General features: G+C 39.8%; 2 protein-coding genes across 3 annotated transcripts in view; one reads left to right on the forward strand and one right to left on the reverse strand.

Annotated features, from left to right (window-relative positions):
- Window positions 1–25,471, forward strand: part of LOC132877956 (tripartite motif-containing protein 16-like) — a 471,908-nt gene that overhangs the window by 11,668 nt on the left and 434,769 nt on the right. The window lies entirely within an intron of this gene.
- On the reverse strand, window positions 8,964–9,642 carry LOC132875495 (G2/M phase-specific E3 ubiquitin-protein ligase-like). Its single transcript, XM_060912304.1, has 2 exons — window positions 9,498–9,642; window positions 8,964–9,309 (listed from the first exon to the last, which is right to left on the reverse strand). The coding sequence occupies exons 1-2, from the start codon at window positions 9,572–9,574 to the stop codon at window positions 8,964–8,966; spliced, it is 423 nt and encodes a 140-aa protein (XP_060768287.1). The 5' UTR covers window positions 9,575–9,642.

The following is a 25,471-nucleotide window of genomic DNA, read 5'->3' on the forward strand; positions in this document are numbered from 1 at the left end:
AACAACCTAACGTTTTTCTCTGTAATAAGGTAAAGATTAGTTTTATATCCATATATTTTTACTTTAAACTAATTAAATATGTAGCTCATTATATAAAGGTTTACATGCATGTCCATACTGATGTTTTTCTCTGTAATGTTAAGGTAAATCTTATTCACAATCTTGTTCACTAGTACTTGTATGGTATGTATAAAAGTGCTGGTGTAGACTTGTATACTTTAATATTCAAACTGTAATTCTGGATATAATGCCAATGAATCTGACAAAAATAAAATGAGGAAAGGCAAAGTCAGGAAAAAGGATTGCAATAGTCCAGGCAGGAAGTAGCAACAACAATTAGCTTCTTGCTGTTGAATGTTTTATTCAAACATTCATCAATGCATTTACACTTAATGATAAGGGCATCATGAACCCCCAGAGTGCTCTTTTGAATGAAGGGCCTCCAAATTGAAGCTTCAATTTGTGCGTGCCAAATAGGCCGAACACATGAACAAGTCTGATGCACCTTATATCTAACAATAACATGCCAGCCGCAGAGTGAGACACTGAGAACAGAAATCTTCAATCTATTGCAAGTTAAAAAAATAAAAATCAAGAAACAATATACAGAAAAAGGCTGTGCTTACAAAAAGTGTGTTTCAAATGAATCAACACTTCAATAACATTCATCAACTTATTTCAATGCACTGTTCTACTTGGAAACCTTTGGTCCTGGCATTCACATGGACACGTGTTTGTTTGGTGAGGTAGTGATCTCACCCTTTTACTCTGTCCATTCAAAATTGGCAATTTTGGAAATGAGGCTCAGCACCCTTGGGTTGACAGCATACTGACGTCCCTTTGCTTTTCGCTCGACTTTGGTCCCTTGATCTGGGTTGATTCTGAAGATGCATCTGTTGGAAAAAGATTTAACACAAACCATTCAGAGAAAACTAATGTTGGCATTAAAGCCAGTGAAACAACATCTTTAGATGCAAAGTTAATACGTTTTCACAAAGCTACACTATGCAATTTCCAATCATTAGAGGGGGTTGAGAGTAGAAATGCACCGAGACTCCTAACTTGAGCAGTATGTATACGTACCACATGTCTCAGAGCCTGTGAATATTCTCATTCAGCCAGGTCATAGTTATCGCAAGGAAATTTAATTTAATGCAACTGGACCTGGTTTTATGTCTTTGAAGACATTTCACCTAGGACTAGTCCTAGTCTAGTCCAGCCTAGTCAGATGAGCATGAACTGACGAAGAGGTGAAACGTCTTCAAAGACATAACCAAGTCCAGTTGCGTTCAATTAAATTTCCTTGAGATACGCAGGTCAGAGTTATGAGCTGGGGAGGAGTTGCCAGGTTTGAATGCTGTGTGTTTACAAACAGCAACTGGCAAATTCTACATTATCTACCTGTAAAGCAGCGTGTGCATGCATTCTGAAAGTGTACCTCTGCAAGCACTCCAGAGTAGCAGCAAGTTCCACTGGGTAGTCAATGTTGTGCAGGTAATATGAGCAGAACATCTGGAATGCTTTGATGAAGCTGTTCATTGACTATGACCTGGTCCACAGCAATCATGAACATCTTGGCAGTGAGTGGGCTATTACCTGAAAACAGTGCGAGAGTATTATTACCATAGCCAGTAAATAGTTTGCTACATGTATATGGATCCCTAATGGTTAAGTAAGCCAGGAGCTGTGTTCCGCACACTGCAAAACAAAAACTGTGCCGCCAAAAAAAAAAACACACAACTTCAAGTTATGTAAAATGATTTCTCCAGCTCTAAACATGTTTTGCAGTGTACGGTACACTCCTCCATATGTGTAAACAAAGATATTAAGTCATAACATTATTTTTTGGCACACCTACCACAGACCACAATGCAGGGTGTCCATGGTAGCTTGGTGGTGTCCACATCAGTCGCAATGGCGGCATCATCGACATTTACTAACATCTTGTCTTCCTGCTCTTTAAAATGGACAAGAAGCATCAGTACAGCTGCACAAGTTTCATCACCTCCTGCCAGGGCTTGGTTCAGAATAGTGCCTGCTCTGCTGGACGGCTCAGTTTGAATAAACTGAAAATACCGCAGGATTCTTCTGAACTTGGTGGCTGTGGACTCTTCAAAGCTGTCATCAATCTGAACACCTGTTAGTTCTCTTAAATGAAGCCTCATTCCAATTTCCTGGCAGAGGAAAGGCCATTCCTTAAGGATCTCTTCTGTCTCCTTCAGTCCCTACAGTATGTCTCTCCTCTGTGAGGGAAACGTCTCAACCATCAGTCTTTCTAATTTTCTTTGCCTTTGAACACCTTCATTAGTTCTTCTTGTTTTTGCTTATCTTTTGTTTCACCAGCAGGAAGCTCTGGGTCAGGATTAATGCAGCCATATGCATCTCTGCATGCGTTTTTTGCATTGTCAGGAGTGTCACTTTCAGAAAGCCTTTTCTGGGCAGGAGCTTGGAGTCGTCTATAGTCATCAATCCGAGATATGAACTGTTTCACAAGTGAGTCCTGCCCAGTGCCGACAACCTGGCCCTCAATCTCATCTCAGAAGGATTTTGGGTAGTGAATTACCATTTTCCTTGCAATTTCAGTGATGTGCCTCTTTCCAGGTTTCTTGCATACAGTCAGTATTTCAGCAGCGACAATCCTACTAATCTCCCTTCTCTCTGCTGCAGTCGGTCTCTTCTCAGTATCCAACACCCTTCTTGTATTTAAGGGCATCTTATTCCAGGGTATTTCAAAGCTGTAATGCCAGCTACGATCTTCTCCGGCTAAAAGTGAGGAGCCAGTGGCATAGCCAGGATTTTCTACATGGGGTGGTCAAAGGGGGGCCAAGGATATACAAGGGGTGGCCATGCTGTGACTAAATAAGGGGGGGGGGGGGGGGGGGGGGGGGTCGGCGGTCCTCCCCTGGGAAATTTTGAATTAGCTAGATTTGATTTCCTGTATTCTGATGTATCTGGTGCCTACGGTAACTCATGAACAAAATCCATGTGAGCCAAGAGGTCAGAAATTAATGTATTAATTTATTTATGTAACATAAAGCATCTGCAAAACAAAGAAACCATCCAACTTGTTTACTCTAGTTAAGCATCAGGATTTTAACGATCACTACTAAAATGCAAAAGTAAAAACTAAAAGATCACCTGTCCCAGGCACCTGGGAAGTAGTAAGGATAGTCATGCTTGAATAAAGAGTGCTTTGCTCAGGAAGAGGAAAATACTTGTATATTTAACTCATACATACAACATACGTAAACACTTACAACATGTTGTGATATTGTCCATTGTAAGTGCTGTACAAACTAAATGTGTTGAGTTACAAAATGTGTGTGTGTGTGTGAGAGAGAGGGGTAGGGGGAGAGTGTATGTTGAGAGAATGCATGAGTGTTGTGTATGTATGAGTGTGACAATTACTAGGCAACATATCAGGAATAGGTCACACATTTGCACTAAAAGCTTACACATGGACTACTTTTCCTTGCACATGCACATGAAAAGCTTGCGCATACTGTACACCACATTTTCTTGCACATGCTAATAAAAAGCTTGCATATAAACCATTTTTTATGAACATGTCTGTCAAAAGCTCACACACAAACTACATTTACGTCGCACATACTCCACTTTTGTTTCGCACATCCACTTCGAAAGCTCACACACATATTACTTTAATTTTGCGCACACACCACTTTTGTGTTGTACATCCACATCAAAAGCTCGCACACACACTACTTTTACTTTACACACACACACCACTTTTGTCTTGTACATCCAAGTCAAAAGCTCACACACATACCACTTTTACTTCGCACATGCATAACTTTTGTCTTATATATGCACATTCAAAAAACACACACATACCACTTCTATCTTACGCACACTACATGTGATGTGATACATGAATGGTAAATGTGTGTGGAAGGGAAAATGGTATGCGTGCGAGCTAACATTTGTAAATGTGCCTTCAAGCGAAATTTGTATGTGTGCGAGCTAACATTTAAATGAGGACCCGGAAGAGTAATGCCATTGGCTGCAGCAATGACCAAAATGGTGCCTCCATGGCGCTATGCTAAATGCTTCACAAAAATAGGCACACCAAATATGTTTTTTTTTTTCTGAAATGTCAGCCTTCATGCAACTCTGTTCGCATAAACAGTTTTCTCACTGCTGTATTAAATGTATTGACTATAGGTATACGCTCCCTAAACAGGAAGTGAAACAAATGGGTAATAATCAGGAAGTGGGCATATACTGCTATGGGCTACCAGTACCCACTTGGCTAGGCAACGCAGCTGTTAACGTATTCAGTAAAATCGATTAGAACTAATATATTCCCATTATATAATTCTCTCTTTTTATTTGGAGTCCTTCCTACTCTTAGTCGTTGCTAACGAAGAGGAAACGAGACAGTTTTTTAATGATGCTCTTCGATGCATTCTGGAAATACAGAGGGGAGCTCCAGACGGTTTTAGTCAAGATCGGCTATACATGGAACTCGAAGATTACGCAAGAACGCTTTCTGCTTTTTTGTCTGTTCCTAGTTTTGTTAATGAACCATCAAACATACATTGTATACGCTCATTACGGGGACTTTATGAATGTTTCCGCTGCTTGTTGAGAGAATATCAGCCCTTGCAGCAAACTGAGAACATCTGCCTGGTTCCACCCACAATAATGACAAGGAGCCGTGGTCATCCCCAGTACAGAATAACTGCAGATCAGATCACTCATTGCCTGTCTCTGGGAATGAACTGGGGAAGGGTGGCATCATGCCTTGGCATAAACCGCCGTACATTATACAGGCACCGACAGTATCTTCGCCTTCCACCTTTACATTACACGACAATATCAAATGAAGACCTTAATGCATTAATTGTGGACATACTCCAACAAACTCCAAATTCTGGAGAGGTCTACGTTCAAGCAGGCCTCAGATGTCGTGGGATCAGAATTCAGCGCTGGCGTGTGAGACAGAGCCTATACACTATTGACCCCATTGGTCGATCACTGAGGCGTCGCCATGCCATTCGTCGTCGGACATATGATGTACGGAATCCTAATCAATTGTGGTGAGTAGGCTTATGCAGAATTTACATGGGTTTCTCTTAGTAACATATTTATTTTCAAAATAGCAATATGCTGATTAAATAAATACATACGCAGTTGTGCCTTTGGAGTAACAATATCCATGTGTGTAACCTGTGCATTTCTTTGCTTAGCCAGGATCTTACTACAGCATGAAAGTGAATAATGGTGAGTCTCTGGCTACTTGTAATGGATCTTTGTTTTTGAATGTGTCTGTGCTTTCCGTAGGCACTTTGACAGCAACCACAAACTCGTAAGATGGGGGATGGTACTCCATGGCTGTATAGACGGCTACAGCCGTGCCATTATTTACCTCCAGTGTCTGGACAACAACAGGGCCGCCAGTGTCCTGTCACTTTTCATTGCTGGTGTTCAAAGTTTTGGATTGCCATCAAGGGTGCGTTGTGACCTCGGGATGGAGAACATTGATGTGGCGCGGTTCATGTTAAATAGAAGAGGACTTAACAGGCGAAGTGTGATTACGGGTGTTTCGGTTCACAACCAAAGAATTGAGAGGTGCGTATCATGGTAATTTTAAAATCTGAACAACCTTACTGTGATTTGTGTCTATGTTTCATTACATTACACTTTTATCCACTTAGAATAGGGAGCCTAAGTCACGCCCATCTACTTTCGGTGCCCCTTCTTAGGTCCCATGGGGTCTACCGGAAGTGGCGTGACTTAGGCTCCCTATACAGTACACAAATCACGCTACAGATAAATCAAGTTTAAGGTATTTTTTAAATGCTACTGTATGCCTACATTTCATCAGACATTAATATAGCTATCCATCTATCTCTCTCCATCCAGGTTATGGGCAGAGGTCAACCGAGTCGTCTCCTACCATTATGTAAATCTGTTCAATTTCATGGAGCAGCAGGGCATTTTGGACTCCCTCAATGAAATACACTTGTTTTGCCTTCATTATATTTATCTTCCACGCATTCAAAGATCTGTGAATGAATTCAGGGAGCAGTGGAATAATCACGGCCTGTCTACTCAGGGTGGACAAACTCCACTACAGTTGTGGCACATGGGTATTGTAAACAATGCTGGACTACCTGAGAGCATTTCAAATGACATTTTTCATGTAGACCACACTTTTGGAGTAGATGAGGAAGGCCCTTTGCCAGAGTTCCAAACAAACAATAACGTGATCATTCCACACAATGGGCGGCACGGTGGTGTAGTGGTTAGCGCTGTCGCCTCACAGCAAGAAGGTCCTGGGTTCGAGCCCCGGGGCCGGCGAGGGCCTTTCTGTGTGGAGTTTGCATGTTCTCCCCGTGTCCGCGTGGGTTTCCTCCGGGTGCTCCGGTTTCCCCCACAGTCCAAAGACATGCAGGTTAGGTTAACTGGTGACTCTAAATTGACCGTAGGTGTGAATGGTTGTCTGTGTCTATGTGTCAGCCCTGTGATGACCTGGCGACTTGTCCAGGGTGTACCCCGCCTTTCGCCCGTAGTCAGCTGGGATAGGCTCCAGCTTGCCTGCGACCCTGTAGAAGGATAAAGCGGCTAGAGATAATGTGATGTGTGTGATTCCACACAATAATGTAACAATTAATGAAACAGCAATGACTTTTATTCAAAGAACTGTTGACCCATTACAAAATGACAGAAATCATGGTATTAATTTGTTTGTGAACATTGTAGATTTTCTTCAAAATCAAAACCCAAGAACTGTTTAAATAAATGTGATCAATGGTGTAATTTCAGTGTGTGTGTGTATTTTTAGCCCATTTTAGTCAAAGTCAAGTAAAGACCACAATCCCTTTCTAATATTGTCCATCCCATGGAATACAAATAAAAAAGTGAAATACAAAAAAGAGGCTCAACAGGCTCGTCTATAGTGGGTCACTTTGAATTTCTATTGTTGAATTTACCCAATAAATTGGGCAACATTTACAAGAGATTCAATGTGGCCTGTTATACATGAGCCTGTTACATTTTATTCCATGTAAATGTCTTTTTTTGGTATTATTTTATTGTGGCTTTCAATTTTCAGAAAAATATTCCATAAAACAAAAAGTGAGCAACTTGCCACTTTGAACTGCTATAGTAAAAATTGCCCAGTTCAATTTATATTTACAAAAGGCTGAAATTAGTTATTGAAAATGTTTTGGCAAAACACATCATGTACTGATCTAACATTCCAAACAGTGAATTACTGAAAACATAGCAGAAACAGGAAAAGTTTTGGCCTATCTAGCCTATTCTTGTCCAAAGCCATATGTATTGCCTATTGCAAAATCCATACGTTCTTTAAATTTACTGTATGTTTGTAGAAGAGGTAGCTTGAGGCAGTTGACACATGTATTGGCTATTGGCAGATTGGAAGGCCCATGAATGAATTCAATGGAGGGGTTTGGGCTAAACCCAGTTGGTGGCACCTCTGTTGCTCCAGTCGCAAATGACAGTATTCCGCTTAGCTTCTCCGGTCCGTGTTCATCTAACATATACACACACACACACCAAAGATCTGTTAGTCTTCCAATATTGTTTAGATGGAGCTTTAATTAGTTTAAGATCATAATAATAAAATTTACCTTCAACGTCTTGCAGATAATCCCTCCAGAAAGGTACAACGACTACTTCTGCAGCTCTTCTATTGCTTCCAGCTGGAGACAATCGGATGATAAAGAGCTTGTTGACCATGTCCGCTGTGAGAGGTTCTGCCTGATGACACAGCAGTGAGTGGAAACTTTCAGGGTAAATCTTAATCTGATCAAGAACCCCGAGAGTTCGCAGTCCATCTCTAAATCTGTTTAAGAACACAAGCAACAGAGATGAATAGAAACAGGGACCACTTGCTGTATTATCAGGATCTGACGTGTCAAAAAGACTTGTACAACGACCCCTTTTCCAAAACAGTTGTGTGTGTATAAATTGGTGTTGTATGGTAAAGCACAATGAGCCGATTAACACAATACCTAATCACAGAAAACTCTACATTCTGAAATTACTGTACCTTTCAAATGGTCCCCGCACTCTGTGGACCACCTGGAACATCAGTATATCATTGCTTGATTTGATTTGATTTGATATATCTTGAACCAGTAATTCTTTGTCTTCAAGACATTTCAGGTGTCGAAGGCATCCTGCTGTTGCCAAAAACTCCAACAGAGGTTCTGTAGAGGCCATCAGTTCTCCTAAAGATGTGCTCCTTAAGATCTTTTAGGCAAAAAACAGTGAAAATACTATGTTCAAACAAGGTCTCTGGCACATCCTCCTATTGCTGTGCATGCCAAACCAAATAAATGGTAATACACAAAAACTCGTAAAATTTACACAGGGCCACTGCAAACAGAGATTGCAAACAAACAAATATCCCTCATAAAAGTACCTGCCTTTCATACCAGTGTTAATAGAAGGTTACATGAATCACATAAATCAAACAAAAAAAATTGACCACAAACTTAAAAGAATAGACTTTACTTGTAGACATCAGTATACCTTTACAGATTGATATATTATTGCTGTTAAAGAAAACTAGTCAAGTCATAGCATGGTATGAGCGATACATTTGAAACATCCACAATTTACCTTTTCAAGCTTATCCTTGAGGTCAGAATCAGCAACATCCTTAAGGCTGGGCTTTACAGTTTCTGGGCCTTGGACCAGGCATGTGAACAAAGTGGGAGAGAGGAATCTTGGTGCAGGACCACCATGGACCAAGCTCACTGCAATTGCTCTTCCAGCAATAAAATACTCATCATCTCTCAGTGCTATGCAAATAAAACAAAATGACAAACACAGAAAAGCGTGCAGTGATTGTACACCAAACACTACATCTACACCAATTCATGCAAACTGTTTAAAGTCATTTTACCATAATAATGAAATATGAATCCCATTACAGAATCATTTGGCTTCTGTTTAAACACTAATCACAGGTAAACATGGAACATACCTTTGCTATCAAGTGTGAGATTTTGTTTTTTTTCCTCAACTCCTTCAAACATAGGGGATCTCAGCAGAGCTTCCATGAGCAAGGTCAAGAATTCCCTCCGTGGCCCACCCAAGTCAATAGCCTCCTCATAGGTTCCCAGGTCATCCGAGAACCTGACAGACATAGTTGCAGTAGGGTCGTAAGAAACCCTTTTAAATCCCCTGATGGCACCATCTAAGACAGACTGGCGATTGATATTAAACTTGCAGGTCTTGTTTGGTGTTATTTTGCTGGCAAGTTGTAACAGTATCTCAGAGGCTGGCTTGTCACAGCGCATTGTATTCCTGTTGGAATGAAGGCAAAGCTTAGGTCCAAACTGAAACACAAATTTTAAAATAATCCAAAATATCAAAGTAAAACTATGTTTTCAGAATTCACAATACATTAAACATAATGCATTTCGTACAAAAAATCTATATATGCTTACACAGTTTCACTGTACATTTCCTTTTACATCTGATTGTCAACTTACATCTGATTGTCGATACTGGCCAGGATTGCACAATTGAGCTCCTCATCAGAGGAAGACATATCTGGCAGTGAGGACATTATGGAAACGTACGCCAAGTACTCGCTGCCTGCAGATGTACTCGCTGCCTGTGGATGGCTTCCACTTGGTGTATAGTTGCTGCTGGAGGTTGTTGGTCCATCACTGTGGAAAGTCAAAACAATCTGATGAGACCAGAGGCATTAAAGTTTCATTAGTTTTACTTCCTACTTAGTTAAATAAGTTTGTTTATTTAGTTTGTTTTATAATTTCATTTTAGGTTTAGTTAGTTGCAGCAGTATGGTTTGGGTAAAGGTGGGGGACCCAAGTGATATGACTTGATTGTAGGTTTTAGTTTTATTTGAGTCACATAAATTGATATTTTCTATGCAAGTATTCATTTTACTGAACTCTAATAACCTTGGAGGTGATTCCTGCCTTCCACGCCTCTTTGGTGGCTTTGAGCTTGGTGTTTGGACCTCTACACAACTGTCACTGGACTCATCATTCAATGCCATGGTTATTCCTTGGCTCACTATGGCACCTGTGCAGTGGTCTGCCCTTTCACCTTCGCTATCAGAGTGGGCCAAACAGTCATTCTGTACATAAGAAGAGAAGGAACAACGGGTCTTAATTGTGGACATATAGACTCTCTTCTCTCACAGTACAAAGGCATAATAAATACCCTTTGGGATAAAATCATTCTGGCTGAAAATAAGACAACTGTAACTGAAGTAACTAACTGTCTCCCAGTGGAACGAAACTTACTGCAAGGGGTTTGGAGGGTCTCACGTAGAGTGCTTTCAAATGAAAAATCTTGTGCAACAGCGATCCATTCAGCTCTTGGCCATCACGGAGTACAGGAGAGACAAGTTTTTTACCACAACCCATTAGACATGAAAGGCTGAAAAGAAAGAAATAATGAGGTAAACAATAATACTATCAACATTGCATACTGATACACAGAAAAACGTGCAAGAGGCCATACCTTATGTCAGGGGGAATTTTATCTCCAAACCCATCCCTGATTTGGCTGATTATGGTGTGGTAGGTCCATGACTTGTCAAACTCAAAAGCGCTGAGGATATTCCCAGCCTGATACAGTTGCTCTTTAGTCTGGTGTGTGCAGACTTTGGTCCATGTGGGATTTGTGAGTAAAATCACATCCTTGTTAAATGTCTGGTGGTACTGTCCACGGACCCTGTAATCATACCACCACAGTTTACAAAAAAATTGTACCTTTCAATTTACATATTGAGAATAATATACAGTCTATGTATCACACATTTTATTTAAACGTCTCATTCTTATTCGAGGCAAATTAAACAGTGACTCGCCACACACATAGAAATGTTCTACTACAGCCACACGCGTTCGATTTTACGTGCGAAATAATTCATTCAAAACACTAAACTAAGCCTTTACTGTCTGAACCATGAGAAATAGCGTTGTTTATGTCTGGTCCACGCTGAAAAACTATGCCAAGGCTTGTTCAACATGCAAGTGCTTGATGCATGGAAAATTGACATGACATAAACAAGGATGGTTTATTGTCACCTGCATAGACATACAGTAGGCTACTGGGTAGAGTTGGACATGCAGTGAAACTGGTGAAACTAGCGAGACACAACTAGCGAGCAGCTTGCTACGGCAACACACATACGTATAAACAAGATATCAAAGAAATAAAAAAAAAAACCCTTTTCTTCTTGGTTGACGTGGCCCAGTTCCCAAATGTCCTTCTCGTTTCATAGCGCATATTTGGAGGTGTCTCCCGTGCAACGTTAAGGTTCACGCTAGCCACACTAGCAGCAGGGTTATAGCTGGTCCCTCTCCTAAACAACGAATTAACTTCTTGCTCCGTAGTAACGTTACCAGTAAAGACAGCTGGTGCTGGTGTCGGCGAATTTACAAGAGTTGATAGCACTGGTGGAGAAGCCATTATACTGTTTATTAAGCTTATTGCCTGATTAAGAGCTTCATCTCGAGTGGTACCAGCCATTTTCAAAAACGTGCTCTCCCTCTAGAGCCAAGACTCTGCTCGGTCCTCATTTAAATATTAGCTCGCACACACACCACTTTCCCTTGCACATACAACATTTACAAACGCATATCACATCACAATTTTGAATGGTGGTGCACTATGTGTAAGAAAAAAGTGGTATGTGTGTGGTTTTTGAATGTGCATGTGCAGACAAAAGTGATGCATGTGGGAAGTAAAAGTGGTATGTGTGTGAGCTATTGACGTGGGTGTGCAAGTCAAAAGTGGTGTATGTGCGAAGTAAAACTAATATGTGTGTGAGCTTTTAAAGTGGATGTGCGAGACAGAAGTGGTGTGTGTGCAAAATAAAAGTAATGTGTGTGAGCTTTTGACGTGGATGTGCAAGACAAAAGTGGTCTATGTGTGACGTAAATGTAGTTTTTGTGTGAGCTTTTGACAGACATGCTCAGGACAAAATTGGTTTATGTGCAAGATATTCATTAGCATGTGCAAGAAAATGTGGTGTATGCGCAAGCTTTTCATGTGCATGTGCAAGGAAAAGTAGTCCATGTGTAAGCTTTTAGTGCATATGTGTGACCTATTCCTGATATATTGCCTAGGCGGCGCCTCATACGTTACAACTGATATATGGTCATATTTATGAAAGTTGCATTGTCATATGATTCATCACCACATGACACACTACAGTGTCGTACATTGACCACAAAACACCTTCCATCAATAAATTATTACTGTTTTAGCAACTGCAATCTGAGCTCACTGGGGAATTTTAAGCAGACTGTCACAGAAAAAAATAATTCTGAAATGTTGTCTGTCCATCCAAATTTGGGCCTGTCCTATTGATGGGCCAAAGACCTGGAACAATGTGGCCAGGGGTCCGGGGCCTGCCTTAGGGGCCCTGAAGCTGAAGGGCTATAGATGTCTGGAGATGCTTTTCAGCTATTTCCAGGCATATTTTTTATGATCTTTAAAGGCCAAATTACACTCGACATTAGTTGCTAATTACATGACAAACTGAATCTAATTTACCAGAAAATGTCAGAAGCTTCAAGAAGAACCTGCCTAAAGTTCTACCCAAGAAAACAATAACACACACAGGTCAGTTCCATGTCTAGAAAAAAAACAGACGTGAGCACCCCCCCCCCCCCCTTAAATCTGCACCAGATGTTGAATTTAGTAGCATCTCACGGTGAGGTTGCAGATTGCAACCAATAGAATACCGCTCCTTACTCCTCCCTTTCCAAGCACATATTAGAATCTTTTCCAATAAATTTGTGACATAAAAGTAAAATAAAACACCTTGTTTCTTCTTCATCATCATCTTCCTTTCTTCTTCTTCATGCTCCTCCCGGTGCTGGATTCAAGCTTGCATTTGTAGAAACATGAAAAGCGAAAGGTGAAAGTCTTGGACCAGTGTTTGGTTTGTCTGTTCTGGGCTCCTGGTGCAACATTGTGGAGCTCTGTGAAAGAGGACCAGCTCATTCTGTAGATATGAAGAGCTCATTCTAAAGGCTCAAGTTTACATCTGTGGACATGATCTGCACAGGATGTCCACGTGGACTGATTGCACCACAGATCAATATTTTTTTTTTGTGTGTGTCTGCATGTACTTGTACATGTTGACTGCGCACGTGCAAAACTGAGCATGCAGTAATACATCAATCCAGTAGTGGTAGTGCAGATGTATTCAGTGTGTGTGCGCTAACACATCTGCAAAATCAAGTACACCTTGGAGACACCCATACACACATCCGTATCCATGGAAGTATTCTTCGACCCTTAGCTTATGAAAATACAACGATTCGTACATACAGCTGATTATTCACAAATGTGTCTGCACATAATAGTAAACATTAATAGATCCCTTAAACCCTACACAGTGCACCTTTAAGCCTGATGATACATGGGGCGACTTTTTGGGCAATGTTGCCGAGCAATTGTGCTTTGACACTTTCCCATTAAGATTGGGCAACATCATTTCTATCTGAACGATTTTGATCATTTTTGGTCAACTTTGTAAGATAATCCAATCAGAATGCTAGTAGTGAATCACATGACCACCTGAGAGCTTCTGAAATTTTCAACAAAGATAGCAACATCTCCAGCAGTGGAGTGGAGTGAAGAAAAGGAGAGACAATTTGCATGTTTTTATGGTGGTAAGTTGTTGTGTGTAAACCCAAAGTGGTGAATTTACCTCATCAAACGCTTAGAAACCCAACAGACAGTTACTTTTATGCTCAGGTTGTAATTAAGACATCGATTTTTTTCAGCTAAGTGTAAACTGCAGCTAATTTAGTGATTTAGTGAACTAGCAGTGGTTTTTGCTAACATAGTTAGCTGAGAGTTATCACTAGCTATGTAGGATAATGTTAGCTCTCTTGCGTCAAGTAAAAAATGATGGTCAGCTCGTGATGTTTTTTTTGTGAGCTGTAATAGAGATTGTCTCATTTATCATCTGATCTAATTCACACACAGAGCACGAGTACTTGTGGAACCCGAGGGCAAAACAGTACAAACTTCAGGATCTAAAAAAGGAAAGAAAGCATTTCAGGAGCTCTGCCGCGCCCTTTGCCTCCTCAGCAGCATCTCCTGCTCCATGTCCTTTTGCCTTTTTTGCTGAGATGAGAATTAAACGATGATGTTTTTGTGATGTTTGTCTCAGTTATTAGTTACAGCATATGTGACTGAGGCAAGTAGCATTTTTAAAGAGACTTAATAAGTGTTTATTAACAGAATAATGCAGTTATTTTGACTTATAAAGGTTAAACTAATGGCAAATAATCTTTTGCCCAGAGGATCTATTCAGTTTCATTCCAGAAGTGATACTTACTTGAGTGAAATAAATAAAAGCTGAAGCCAAGACTAAAGTGATAACTGCAAATGTTTCAGTGTCTGTCTCCCTGGCAACAGATTTGCTCTTATCTGATTGGTTGTTACCAGTTGTCCGTTGCCCTAATTAGTTGCCCTGGATCTCACCTGGTTGCCTGTTACCTGGCAACATTGCCCAAAAGTTGCTGCATGTATCATCACCTTAAAGCGAGCCTGCCTTTCAGATATTTCAAGTGTAGGTCATAAAAAGAATTTTCCCGACACCCAGTTATTTTTGTTTCGTGACCGAAAGCTACTGAATTCAAATCACAGACTTCCAATTTTATTAGTTTTTTTAAACAGAATCATGAATGAATTTATCTCCACGTGGTCCTAAATTCTGTGCTATTTTTTCCTGCTTCACCATGATCCAATTCAAGATACTACGTCATGCATCACGTGGTGGGCTTTCCCCGTTTGTGCAAGGCAAAAAATTGTGGGATATAAATTTGAAACAGGAGAGAAAAATGGAGGACGTGAGTGTGCGAATGAAATGGGAAAGACTGACTACAGTAACAGAAAAAAAGCGAGAAGAAAAGACGTTATGTTATATACGAAGGAAAGCAAACGCAGGACCAAACTAATAAATATCGGCGCTCAGCGAGCACCTCAGTGTGATCAGCTGTTTGTTTCGCGACAGAATGATGGAACTGTCAGTGCATGCTCAATGGGAAACCTGTAGATGGCAGTAATGCAACACTGTGGATGCCAGCTGCCATAAAACCCAAAAGAAGAAGAAGGGAAACCTGCGCATGCGCACACGGACTTCCTCTGTCTGCTTGACTGCACGAAGCGAGTGATTTCATGCACAATTGCTTTAATCCCCTCAAATTAAATAACTTCCCAGCCACTGAATGGCCTGATATTGTGAGATATTACAGAAATAAACATATATCACAATGAACACATTTCAGAGGGAACTAAATTTCACCGATTTTATGAAATCGAAAGGTCATCTACTTTTATGCATTGTCTTATGTATTCAGCTGTGACAATATGTCCATTTGAGAAGCCTGTTCAGTTGTGACAAAAAGTGACTGAGTTTATCTGTTAACACTGATTTCAAGACCAATCTGAGTTTAGAACTGAAAAGTTATCCATTCAGTTTATTTCTACTGTCCACTGGTAATAAAGCACTTCAGACAAGAAGTTTGACTCATAATATGTTCTTGAGACCATGATTTAAGTTATGATTTACCACCACTGGTGCGTCACTGGGCTTGTGGTGGTTGTGACCCCTAGGAGCGGGGCCTCACTGTAGTAGGCGTCCTTTATTTTTCTGCATGGCATGTGGTGACCCTACTTGTGAAATTGGGAAATGAGATTCACATATGTAATTTTAATTTCTCAGTATGATGTGACTGAAATTTTTATCGGTTTCAAGAAAGGAGGATGAACGATGACCCAAAGCCGATTATTTCATGTGGCTCACTTCTCTACTGCAAAAAAAGAAAATACTGCATTGTGCTGTCATATTTTTCAGCAGCCTGCTTTTCACAATCAGTTTGGATTTGGCTTCAAAAAAACAGACTTTACAGTGTTTTTACTGCATTTTGGGGGAAAAAAACAGTACATTACTGTTAGAATTTGTCTGGATTTCCCCAGCATTTTCCTTTTTACAGCATAATAACACACTGAAAAGGTTCACAATAACTATAAAGGGTCCATGTGCTTTTTATAAGATCAAACAGGAAATGAGTGGAGGAAGTGAAGAAGTGATTCAAAATGTGTGTAAAGGCGCCCTCTGGTGGTCTGGAGGAGAAATGTCCAGGTTAAATATGAGCGGCGCTCCATACTGAAGAAAATCTGGAAACCCATCGAGTTGATGTTTCATGTTCACACAGGGATCCCAGCCGCGTCTGCCCACTTTACAAAGATGTCAGAACAAGTTCACCAAGGAGAGAAAGATGAAGTGAAACCCAGAAAGAGAGAGTTCTGCCAGAGGAAGAAAAGGAAAGAAGCAGTGAAAGAGCGAGAGAAAGGCGGAGAAATCTTTCACAAGAAAAGCCACAAGCTGAAAGAGAAAGAAAATGGGTAAAAAAATGAATGAATAGAAATGATGAGTTGTAGGAATTTAATTCTAGATAGTGATGTTGATTTTGAAATCACTGCGAAATCCTTCGGGATCTGACAAGTTGCCCTGTATCCACTACGTGTTTTCATGAATCCTCTCTCTTTTGTTTTCAACACATTTTTCTATAAATCCCACCCCTGTCAAAATGGTTCAACCCACCCACGAAACCCCTCTATCTGACCCAAGTGGTTCAGTCCCTCAGTTCCCCCCTAAACCCGGAAGTAACAGAGTTTGGATGCTGGTGAGTAAAGTGAAGACGGAAATGACATCACAAAGTTTTACCCAATAAATGAGTGTTTTTCACAGCCCGTGTGTACATTTGCATTTCTTGATATTAGACAAAGTGAACACAGATGAGAGATGTAAATTACAATGAGCATTTTGAATGAGGCTGCTTTAGAACATCCCCTCAGCAAAACTAGCTCTATCAATATTTACTCACCACGGAAACCAGTTTAACCTTTAACTGAACCACACTCCTGTCTGTCATTACAGTTTAAATCTCCATGTTAGTGGAGCTCCTTTGGCCCCTGTGAGTGGGGCCCCATAGGCACAGAGTGTGGAGACATGAAGAAACCCATCGAGTTGTTTTCTGATGGTTTTGGTCCTGTGTGTGCGTGCCCGCCACCACAGGAAACCCAACAGCTAGTGCAGTTGTCGCCCAACATTTTGTGCAACATAAGGAAACAGTATAGTAACTCTAACTGTAGAAAAATAAAACAAAAGAGGCTGGCTATGATAGAAGAAAATTCTACAACCCAGAAACAGATGGGAGCTCCGCTTTTAGGCAGCGCCTCAATCTATATATTATCATATTCTATTCCTATACTAATATCGGATAGTGATCACTTCCTCGAGTACTTCCTTTCAGCACCTTCCATCTACTTTTTCCAGCCAGCGATTGTGAAACCAGTGTGATATTGATTGCTGATTCTGTGCCTCTCGCCACATTCACCCTTGTGCCCGAACCATCATTTAAACACACCGATTCCTTTTAATCCATTATTTCTTCTATTATGTCTCCATTTAGATCTTCTTGGTTCCCCCATATTATGCTGTGTGCGTTGAAATTTTCCTTTCTCTAACTGTTTACATGGGTTATAGAAACGTATAATTCTCATACTCCCTTCTCTAGTCCATACTTCAATCACTACTATTTCTAACTCTTGTACTGTCATTAGCTGTCTATATTTCATACCTTGTCTGATAAATGTTGCACATCCTCCACCATTTCCAGTGGCCCGATCTTTGCGTATGCTATGGTATCCTTTACTATTAAAGTTTAGACCTGGTTTGAGCCATTTTTCCTGTATGCATATAACATCTGGTTTTGTTTTTAATGAATTGATGTAGCCTTTACACTCTTGCCCATTTGCTATCAGACTTCTAGTGTTCCATGAAGAATAAGCATTCTGGTATGACTTGATGACTTCCCTCTGCTGTCCCTTCTCCTTGACTAAGATCTGCACATATTTTTTCCCAAGATAAGTCTTTTGTGTTCAGGAACTTTGCTGCTGCCTTCACTATAATTTTGATTTTTTTCCTGTTTTAGTCTTTGCTTGTTCTGAGCAGTTGATAACATGGGCTAGAAACAGAACCAACCTGTCCGTTGTGATTCCTGTTTGGTAGTTATCTGACAACTCTCTGTCTTTGCTCACCTGTTTATTTTGGATTATACTTTCATTTTTCCCCTACATTCACAATCTTCAGTGCTTCTGCATACGTTACTCTCCGTTCTGTTCTTACTTGCTGAACTTCAACTGCCTGTTTCCTCACTGTGCATCCTCCATATTGTAACCCAGGTGAAAATAGGCCTTGGTTAATAAATAGTTGAATAAATAAGAATAAATATTAAGTAGAATTTCATCATTTAAATAAGTTACTTTAGTGATATAAAAAAACGTCTAAAATAGATAAATAGGATTAAAACGAGTATTTCATGGTTTTAGTAATTTATTTTATCATTGGTTTAAAAAGTTGAAAGGTCATATCTATCAGCCAGTCACAGCGCCGATAGTCGTTCTCTTCCAGAAGATTCTTAGCAGAATCGAGGAAGCAAGAACAGGTGAAGCCACGCTTGTGTCGAGCTCCAGCGAGAAGAAAGAAAGGGGCAGAGATACCGAGTGTATTTGACGATTATTTTCTATAAGTGCTTTATTTAACATTCTGTCTATGCCGATAGACTGTGGTTAAGTTGTACATTTTCTTTTTTTGAGTTATTATCGAGAATCGTGGACCAAAAGTTTACTTTTGAAGATCACGCATCCGGCGCGTGATCAAGGACATTATAGATGGCGAGCCACCCGAGCTAGGAGCTACGATTGAACTGTGTTGTGCGTCGAAAGAAACATCATTCTCCTCTTTGGGGAAACTGGACATCGCACGGAGAGGCCGGTTGCTCCAGACTTTCTTTTCCTTTCCCTGCAGAGAGACAATCACCAACCGTGGTAAGACTGTTTCAGTATAACCCGATAACCCACTCCCTTTTCCCCTCTGGATCACGTGAACAGTGCGTGGACTGCTCCGCGCTGTTGTGTGGAAGGATTACGTCTCCCTTTCACCTGGTAAAGGACTGTTTAGCAGTAAGGACCTGATTTAATGGACATTGAACCGTTTATTCGTTTTATGTTTCACCCCATGTTACATATTCTGAATGTTTGAACTGTAAGGTTGATAGTTATTGCATTTACTGGTGTTAACTTTCCTCATTGGGCTTAGTACGATGCTCAATGGTTTTCGGTTGTAATAACCTATTGACAGAAGGGTAATACCAAATGCATTTGATTTCATTATAACTAAAATAGGCCTATGTTGATTAACATTTAAAAGATGGATACTTAAAAGAACTAGTTATATCAAATAACTAATAACTAACTGGATAACAACTAAAACTAGATTAAAATAAGAGCTCAACTGAGATACTAACTAAACTACTGGAACTAACTAAGTTTAAGTTAATTGAAGATTAAGAATTCATAATGGTTTCTTTACTTTAAAGAGTAACTGAGTAAAACTCAGATTCATCTTTGAATTCACTTTGCATTCATGCAAATGTTTTCTGTGTTGTATGTTATGTCTACGTAAATGTCTTTTAACCCTTTGGTGACTGACCCCTTGAAAATGGTTCCTCAAGGAACCATTAAACGTTTTTAAACGTTTCAGTTGTCAAGACAATGGAAAAACTAAAATACAAGAGCATTTTGTTTTGTGCACAAGAGCATTGTGATGTATCTTTCTGTTTTTGTATTTTAGTTTTTCCGTTGTCTTGACAACTGAAATGTCATCTTACATATGATGTCAGACACACCAACACACACTCATAGCTGCATATACTATGTGTTAGATTTTAATGCCATGATTTAAGTTAGCTTATAGCTAGGATTGTAATTTAAGATGGTTAGAGTTAACCAGTCTCTTTAATGTTGAATCTGAAATGATTGAATGTTGGATTTAATTGTTAGATCTAGGATGCATTTAGTGATTTTATAGTTTTATAGTTTTAAGTTAGAAGTAGCATTTCTTTGTTTTGCCAGAAATATTCTTTGTATAAGTTGTTCTGATTTTTTGTTTACTTTCTTATAACATATCTGTGTTTAAAAATTCTATCACCATCTTAAGTATATCTGACCTGAAGGGGTGTACGTAAGCAATGACCTGCCCCAAGATCAAGATGCTCACTTGCACGCAAGTCAACACACACACACACACACACACACACACACACACACACACACACACACACAATAGACACAGATATCAAAATGATGTCACTCACTCACACCCCCCCATAGACACACACACACACCCTCTACAGTGATGTCATTTATAAGAGATAACACTCACATATAATAACCCTCTGTATTCCTGTCCAACTGGGGAACTTGCGAATAAAGATGTGAACTACATTGGGGTTCCTGTCTTTCTTTGCAACTGACCTCCAGAGCTCTGGGTGGTACGAGGGTGGTGGTCTCGAGACATAAGATGACCTTCTAACTGAGTTGAACCGAACAAGTGTCATACAGAGTGTGTCCCAGGAACACTGGGCATGAGGTGGGGACACACCCCGGGACCCCACTCCATCACAGTTCATGCCCAGGGGCCAGAGAGTGTTGCGTATCCAGCTGTGTTTGTAAGGTTCGAGGAAACCTGAAAACCTCCAGGGACCCTGATAATGTAATTACATAGTAATACATATTACAGGCAGCATGGTGGTGTAGTGGTTAGCACTGTCGGCTCACAGCAAGAAGGTTCTGGGTTCGAGCCCAGGAGCTGACAGGGTCTTTCTGTACAGAGTTTGCATGTTCTCCTCCGGGTGCTTCGGTTTCCCCTACATAATGTAATTACATAGTAATACATATTACGTTATCCTAACCCGCATGTCTTTGGGCTGTGGAGGAAACGTGAAGGTTTTATGACTAAGAAAGGTTTTCCCTTCCCAGTCTCTGACCCAGTCAACAGCGTTTTTATCATTGCTATGTGTTTCTTGGATAAATATGACATCCACATGCTTTTATTTCATCAACTCAATTTTGTTCTCTTCCTAAAATCTCTCGCACCATTGATGCTTAGGGTCGCTATTTTAAAATCACCCATAAATGAAAGAGCATGAAATCAAGTAAACAAGCAAAAATACTAAACACAAAACAATAAATTTACCCTGTCTCATTACCACCATTTTCATCTGCTTGTTGATTGAGCTTTGTCAGTAATTTATTAAGTCTATAACCCTCTTGTTCAGTAAAGTTACCTTTCACATGCTTACAGTAAAATGCTGAACTGCCATGCTAAATTGTTTTGTGTCTGGAAAACACACTTCCACTTTGACCCCTCGGGTATTTTTAGTAGACCCCAGGAAACTTTTGATCATCTTTAGAGTATATACAATAGGAGAAGTGGAGCACAAAGGGGAATCATCACTATCAGTATCAACAAGCAAGTTTTCATTTGCAAATCTCTTTGCATTTTTAGCGGATCCCCTAGTCGTTTTCCTCTTAGGTTTCTTAAACGTTGCTTGCTCAGTCTCCATTGCATTGTCAGCACACAAAAGTGGCTCGGTGTTCTCACTATTCCCATTCATTAAGTCATTAGTTATTCTATCCATCATCAGATTCATTGCATCTTCTGCGTTCTCTACGGCAACATCAAACATGATCTACAGTGTCAAATGCAGCAGTTAGGTCTAAAAGTACAAGAACAGCACATTCACCAGAATCACAAGTTAAAAGAATATCGTTAAAAACTCTTAAAAGAGCCGATTCTGTGCTGTGCAGTGATTTAAAACCGGATTGGAAAACCTCAAGAATATTGTGCTCCTCCAGAAAGGACATTAATTGACTGTAGACTGTCTTTTCGAGGAGTTTTGAAAGGAAGGGCAGTTTAGAAATAGGCCTATAATTAGCCAAAACTGCAGAATCTAAACCTGTTTTTTTAATTAAAGGTTGCACTACAACATGTTTAAAGTTTTTAGGGACTACACCTGAGGACAAACTGCTGTTAATAACTGCAAGCACGGATGGACCCACAGTAGGAAAAACCTCTTTAAATAATCGAGAGGGGACAGCATCATTAGGAGAGCCTGAGGGCTTTAAATGACCAACAATGTCCTGTAAATCTGACAGAGTCACAGACTCAAACCTATCAAGGACAGCTGAGCAGGGGACAAAGACTGAAGGGTCATATGCAGAAGGTGAGATTAGAGCCCGAGTGCCAGCAACCTTGTCAATAAAAAAGTGAAGAAAGTCTTCACAAACAGCAGGCGAAGCCTCAATACCGACGGTCTGCGGAGCATTAAGAACAGAGTCAACAGTCTTAAACAGAACACGAGGCTTATGACAGTTTGACAAAATAATATCAGAGAAATGTTCAGTTTTAGCAGCTTTCACAGTTGTCTGATAGTTACGCCAGCACTCTCTTAACATTTGAAAAGACACTTGCAGTTTGTCTCTCTTCCACTTGCGCTCAGCTCTACGGCACTGGTGTCTGACAGCACGAGTAGTGTCATTTAGCCAGGGTTCACATTTAGTTTTAGGCTGCCTAATTTTTAATGGAGCCACAGTGTCTAAAACAATTTGGCAGGAGGAGTGAAACCATGAACTAAGCTCGTCCGTGTCGTTGCATATGGTCCAAAAACACTGCATCACAGATCTCCAAGTTAAAAACAGGCAAACCATATGATAAAACAAGATCGAGTGTGTGTCCACGTTCTTGTGTGGGACCAGAAACAGACTGTACTAGATTAAAAGAGTCAATAAGGTTAAGAAAGTCCTTCACCATTGGCTTATCAGGACAACACACATGAACATTAAAATCCCCAACAATAAGGACACGGTCATACTCGGGAATAATTTCAGCCAGGAAATCAGAAAAGTCACTTATAAAGTCCTTATTGTATTTGGGAGGTCTGTAGACCACTGCACACAACACTGTGTGAGGGCGAGCCAGTTCAAATAAACTCATCTCAAAGCTGGTAAAAGAGGATGACAGAGACAGTTGCTTACATTTATAATGACTTTTATAAATGGTCGCTATTCCTCCTCCTCGGCCCGAGGTCCGTGGGGAGTTAAAATAGCAGCAATCCCCAGATAAAAGTTCTGAGAGGGCGCTGGACTCACCAACAGTGAGCCACGTCTCAGTCACACAGAGAAAATCCAGTCCCCGGGAAGTAAGGAAATCCTTCAGGATGAAAGTTTGGTTCGCTAGCAACCTAGCATTGACGAGCCCAAACTTGGCAGACATTGGCGGATCCATGGTAGTAACCATCCGGGGGGCCCGACACAAAGGCCGTAGGTTGCACAAATTCACCCCACGCCAGCGAGCGGTGAATTTCTTTCAGTCCTTCTGTGCACTTTTCTTCATCTTTTTGTAACTCTCTTGCTTTTCTCCAATTTTCTTAAACCCTTTTCCTTGTATTCAATTTTGTTGTATTGTGGTGTTTTATAATACTTTTACTATTTTAATGTTTTTTTTCTCCGTGTCGTCATGGAGGATTTGTAAAAAAGAAAACAAGTGCCTGGGAAATAAACTGAGTCATGGGTATACAGTTTGTTGATTTTTATTTAGTAAAGTCTGTTAGTTATTATCCATTATTTTATTAGGTGGCAAAATGTCAGTAAATTCAATGTAACAGCAATTCTGAAGAGTTACTCTGGTTAGTTAGTTTTGACTCTTAACTGATCAGAAACCTCTCCAAGGGTGAGGAACATTTTGGCAGAGTAAATTTACTGTTTCTCACAATAGAGTTGATTATAACTCTGAACTGAGTAAAATGGCACAAGAGTTAATGTTAAGACACTCTGAGTCAAATAGCACCACAAAGAGTAAAATATTAACACTAAATTGAGCAGAATTGACTCTAGAAAAACAGCTCTACCAAAAGAGTAACTTTTACTCTTTTTAGAGAGGGACCAAATGTTATCTGACGCAGAGTAAAATGTTCTTCAATTTGAGTAAATTTTACTCAGGCAAATTTCCTGTGTTGTCTCACTGAAATGAAGTATAATTCAGTTAGATAATCTACCTAAGATGGATGAATTTATAAAGTTCTTCCTCTCTCTCCTTTTGAATTTTAATCTGATTTCTATGTTTTAGACCGGTCTGTAAACGATTATCTTTAACGTTAAGTGGTTATTGAACTGCACCTATTTAATCCTATTATTACAACAGGTTAACTCTTTTGTTCCCTCTAGGAGCAATTCACCAATATCACAGTTCTAAGCACAACCAAATGAACCTTATTTATACCCAAAATCATAACAGAGGAATGAAGTAAACTTGTTAACGAATGAAAAACATCATATACTTCAGTAAAAGTGATAATGGGCGGAGACTTTAACATAGCCCCTGATTCATGGTGAGATCGAATACCTCACAGGAATCCACAACCTGTTTACAGCCACATTATACTGAATTTATGAACAACGAATGTAATTGATTTTTGGAGGTCGTCAAACCCAACTTGTATTCAATATACATGGTTTAATGCTGCAGGAAACGGTCAGTGTTCGAGACGAGATTACTGGCTTATCTCTTGTGAGCTGTATAATGATATTTTAGATTGTGAAATTTCAGCCTCTCCACTCACAGACCATTGTACGATTAGTCTAAACCTATTCACGTCTAAGCAACATAAGATCCTTCCTAATATCTGGAAATTTAATCACGACTTATTACAGAACGGTGAATTTTGTGATCAGGTGAAGTCTCTTATTTTGGAGGTTGAAGAGTTAGACATGTCTGATGGGAGTAAATGGGAATGGTTTAAGTTTAAGCTCAAACAAATAGCAATTGGCATGGGTAAAAAACTTTCACGTATAAGGAGACAAGAACAAAAGGATCTGATTGATAAAATTAACACATTAGTAAATAACACACAACTATCCTTCGAAAACATTTCAGAATTACAGTCACTGCAGTCTCAACTAGACGAAATGTACACAATAAAGGCAAATGGAGCTTCCACTCGATCAAGAGCTGGATGGATCGAACAGGGTGAAAAAAGTTCATTGTATTTCTTCAGACTGGAAAAACAAAGACAAACTAAGAAAAAAAAATGAGTAAGCTTATGAGCAATGATAATATAATAGAAGATCAGAAATGAGTACAGGATGGAATTTGGCTCTTTTATTGTAACTTAAATTTAATAAATCAGAATGTGATGTCTTATTTTATCCCATCAATGATGACATCAAAGAAATGGATGAAGACAAACATACACTTGATGAGGAATGAACTATAACAGAAATTGAAATTGCATTAAAACAAATTAAAAATGGTAAATCACCAGGAATCGATGGCTTAACATCTGAATTTTTAAAATACTTTTGGGTGCATATTTAAAATTTTGGGTGCAATTTAATTCATTTGTAGAAAAGTTTCATTTAAAATGTGTCTATAGAGAATTTAATCACATTTGTAGAGCTATTCCACCTCCCTTAAGATTCACGATAAAAAATACCCTTGAATATTCAAAGGTGTCGGTCAAACTGCCTGAATTGAAAATCGGTGAAGTGGAAATTG

This window comes from Neoarius graeffei, chromosome 2 (genome assembly GCF_027579695.1).
Source record: "Neoarius graeffei isolate fNeoGra1 chromosome 2, fNeoGra1.pri, whole genome shotgun sequence".
In the NCBI taxonomy this organism is placed as follows: domain Eukaryota; kingdom Metazoa; phylum Chordata; class Actinopteri; order Siluriformes; family Ariidae; genus Neoarius; species Neoarius graeffei.

Excerpts from the sequence above, each read along its gene's own strand:
- LOC132875495 (XM_060912304.1), bottom strand. The coding sequence starts at position 9,574 with ATGTCCTCACTGCCAGATATGTCTTCCTCTGATGAGGAGCTCAATTGT. Across the intron at positions 9,310-9,497 it reads GCCAGTATCGACAATCAGAT|GAATACAATGCGCTGTGACA; the intron begins GTAAGTTGACAA and ends TCATTCCAACAG.